The sequence below is a fragment of the Ipomoea triloba genome, chromosome 12, assembly GCF_003576645.1.
Source record: "Ipomoea triloba cultivar NCNSP0323 chromosome 12, ASM357664v1".
Classification (NCBI taxonomy): Eukaryota; Viridiplantae; Streptophyta; class Magnoliopsida; order Solanales; family Convolvulaceae; genus Ipomoea; species Ipomoea triloba.
The window spans coordinates 17,712,157-17,715,926 of NC_044927.1; the positions used below are offsets into that span (position 1 = coordinate 17,712,157).

The 3,770-nt window shown below is 39.6% G+C and overlaps 2 protein-coding genes across 2 annotated transcripts; both read left to right on the forward strand.

The window, feature by feature from the left end:
• Positions 1–286: 286 nt before the first annotated feature.
• LOC115999456 lies at positions 287–1,585 on the forward strand. Its single transcript, XM_031239304.1, has one exon. The coding sequence runs from the start codon at positions 287–289 to the stop codon at positions 1,583–1,585; it is 1,299 nt and encodes a 432-aa protein (XP_031095164.1).
• A 574-nt stretch (positions 1,586–2,159) lies between these two features.
• On the forward strand, positions 2,160–2,777 carry LOC115999457. Its single transcript, XM_031239305.1, has one exon. It carries the CDS (start codon positions 2,160–2,162, stop codon positions 2,775–2,777), a length of 618 nt encoding a protein of 205 aa, XP_031095165.1.
• The last annotated feature ends 993 nt before the right edge of the window (positions 2,778–3,770 follow it).

The window sequence follows — 3,770 nt, forward strand, 5'->3', positions numbered from 1 at the left end:
GAATACTCCGGGTATTTGTTTGTGTTAAAATATGCTACAATCAAATTGGCGCCGTTGCCGGGGAACTGGCGTTTAAGTATTGACATTAGTGAAAGTTTTATTCTAGGAGTCTAATCCATTATTTTTCTTTATTTTTACTTACCCATAACAAATTTACTTTGTTTAGTTGTGATCTTGTGTTTTAGGTACTTGTTGCATGCAAACACGGTCATTGGGGAAAAAAGGATTATTACCTTTGGACCTTGAAATTGAAAAGAGAGCAAAGTACCTTAGAAAGCAACGAAAGATGGCACAAGCTCAAGGAAATATCAATGTAAATCTTAATGGAGATGGAAATGTAAATGGCAATGGAAATGGAAACGGTGAGGGAAATGGTGTAAATCAACCCCCACCGGTGAGGAGAGCTATGTCCGATTATATTGCACCCGACTTGGAAGAACGTGATAGTATCAACATTCCGGGTGTTGAGGCCAACAATTTTGAAATCAAACCGGCGATAATACAAATGGTTGCATCAGATCAATTCGGAGGATCACCCATGGAAGATCCAAATGCTCATATTACAAAATTTCTCCGGATTTGTAGCACTTTTAAGATGAACGGAGTACCTACTGAAGCAATCAAACTCCGACTCTTTCCATTTTCGGTGAGGGATAAAGCTCACGGGTGGCTCATTTCCTTTCCCGCAAATTATTTTGATAGTTGGGACCAACTTCATAGGGAATTCTTGAAGAAGTTCTACCCAATCTCAAAGACTCAAAGGATGAGAAGAGCAATCCAAAACTTCAAGCAATTGCTGAATGAGTCCTTAGCCGAGTCTTGGGAAAGATTTAAAGATTTAAGAAGACAATGTCCACACCATGGTATGCAAAGTTGGGATCTAATGATGGCTTTCTATGAGGGATTGTTTGACACTTCAAGGACTTTGGTGGATGCATCTTCGGGAGGTTCATTCACGGTTTTGGAACTTACTCAAGCCGAGGAATTATTAGAAAAAATTGCAATGAATGGTTCTACTTGGTACTCCGATAGATCTTCACAAAGGTTGGGAGGAGGTATTCATGAAGTGGAGCAAATACCCGCTTTATCGGCTAAAGTGGATAATGTTGCAACAATGGTGCAAAAGCTAGCTCAAATCACTCTTCAAAATCAAAATGTGAGCTATGTTTCTAGTCCTTCTACTCCCACAAGACAAGTGTTGATTTGTGATCTTTGCGGTGGAGGGCACAATTTGGGTGAATGCTTTAATGATGACACGAGCTCTCAATCTTCCATGGAGCATGTTGATTTGGTAGGGTATGGTAGGCAACAACAATCATTTCAACCGCAAGGGGCCTACAATCCTAATGCATCAAGAAACCATCCCGGTTTCTCATGGAGTAACCCAAATTGGGCGGCAAACCCCCAAAATTTTGGCAATAGAGGATCTCCACCTCCGGGATCCAAGGTCAACAAAATTTTAGAGGGAGTCCTACACAACAATTTAGGCCAACTCAAGGATTTCAACCCCAAGCTCCGACTATTCAACCAAGGCCACCACTACCTACTTTGGAAGCTCCACCTCCACCAAATTGGGAAGCTATGATGGAAATGATGGTGAAATCTCAATTGCAAAGTGATGAAAGATTTAGATAAGTGACGGAGAGGTTGGACCAATTGAGTGCTCATAACAAAATGCTAGAGAACCAAATAGCAAATCAAGCCTCAACTTCTAGCACCAAAGTAACGGGGAAGTTGCCCGCTTGTCCTGAGAATCCAAGAGAGCATGTCAATGCCATTGTAACAAGAAGTGGCAAGAAACTTGAAGAACCACCTCTTCCGGTTGACAGACCAAGGCCGAGTAAAATCATTGATATTGAGATTGAAGAGAGACTTGAGGAAGAAGAGGCTAACCATCCCGTTTGAATGCGAGCCCTCAAAGTCATGAAAAAGATGAAAAAGAGAAACCCGAGAGAAAGTATGTGCCACCACTTCCATTCCCTCAAAAATTCCAAAGGCAAACCAAAGATAGTAGATGGACAAAATTCTTGGATATTGTGGAAAATTTGAAAGTCTCTATCCCGTTGCTCGATTTGCTCACCCAAACACCTTCTTATGGGAAGTTTTTAAGAGAGATTCTATCCAAAAAGAGAAAGTTTGGTGATCAAGAAATGATTGCGATGACACAAGAGTACCGAGCCTTAGCACGTGAAGAAGGAAAGTTTCCTACCAAGCATAGAGACCCGGGAAGATTCACAATTCCATGTGTTGTTGGTGGCTCCACAATCAATAGATCACTTTGTGATTTAGGAGCAAGTGTTAATATAATGCCTTTATCTCTTTGCAAGAAGCTCAATTTGGGAGAGCCACAACCGGTCCAATTCACACTCCAATTTGCCGACCGGTCAACCAAAAGTCCTATTGGAATTCTTGAGGATGTTCCCATTCGTGTTGACAAGTATTTTGTGCCTTGTGACTTCGTGGTAATGGATATTCGAGAAGACCCATACACTCCAATCATTTCTAGGAGACCTTTCTTGGCCACAACGGGAGCAATAATTGATGCATGGAAAGGATCAATGATCTTTGATTTTGGAGAAGAGAAAGTGGCATTCAATGTTCTTGAAGATCCTAATTCTCGTGTTATTGAAAGGTGTTATAAGGCCGATGTGATGGGTAGCAAGACTCGTGATGGAGATGCTAATTTTGCACATATGGAGAAAGTCGAAAAAGGATGTCTTTTGGGACACAAAGCTTGTGTTGGAACTTCAATGAGGCTAGTTATGGCGGTAGCCTAAAGGATCAACCCGGATGAATTATGAACAAGGGGTCGAGCTCATGACCTTAAACGAGCGCTTCTTGGGAGGCAACCCAAGCCTTTTAATTTCTTGCATTTTAATTTTTGTTAGATTATTTTGCATAATAGAAATTGAATATGAATTAGGGCGTTACTTGCTTTAATTTGAAATTACATGATGCTAAACAAATTTTTTTTGAAAATTTTTGAGCCTAAGTTATTGTGCTAACATGATTTTGGAGTGGAATTTTTGCTTATTGAGTGTTGTTTTCGTATTGGGAGTTAGTTTCATGTTTTACAGTTAAAAACATTGTGAAAAATGCATTCTGATTTGTTTCGACGCGTCGAGAGTTAGCCTCGATGCGTCGAATGTTTGCCGTAACATTTCTAAAAAATTCTGATGTTCTCGACGCGTCGAGAACCATTCTCGACACGTCGAGATGTTGCCGTATGATTTTTACGAAAATATGAGAGGGCTCGACGCCTTTCTCAACGCGTTGAGACCCCGTGGTCAACTGTTGACCGAGTTTTTAAATCAAATTTTCCCCAAAATTTTTCATTTTGTCTTCTTCGAACAACAGCTCCTTCTCGCTATTCCTCTCGTTTTCTTCATCTTTTACCTTCAAATCACACTTATATTCACTCCAAACTCATTCTAAGGCATCAAGGTAACATCCTTATCCATTTTCTCCATCAATTTCCTTTATTTTTGTTCTTAATTTCATAGTTTTTGGGCATGAAACCTAACCCACGAAGTTTCGCCTAATTTTCAAATTTTGTGGATTACAATGCTTTGGGTTAGTGTTTCTTTGTTTAATTTTGCTATAAGTGTTGTGTTTACATGTTAATATTACTTTACACTTGAATTTTGAATGATGAACATTGATTATTCTCTTTATTTGTTCATGAACTTCCATGCTAAATGCCCATAGTTTTCTTTCATTATTAGTGTTGATTTAAATTGCATTTGCTTTTGGTGTATTGTCTTGTTGGT

Bases quoted from the DNA above. Each gene is read 5' to 3' on its own strand.
- LOC115999457 (XM_031239305.1), top strand. From the start codon at position 2,160: ATGACACAAGAGTACCGAGCCTTAGCACGTGAAGAAGGAAAGTTTCCT.
- LOC115999456 (XM_031239304.1), top strand. From the start codon at position 287: ATGGCACAAGCTCAAGGAAATATCAATGTAAATCTTAATGGAGATGGA.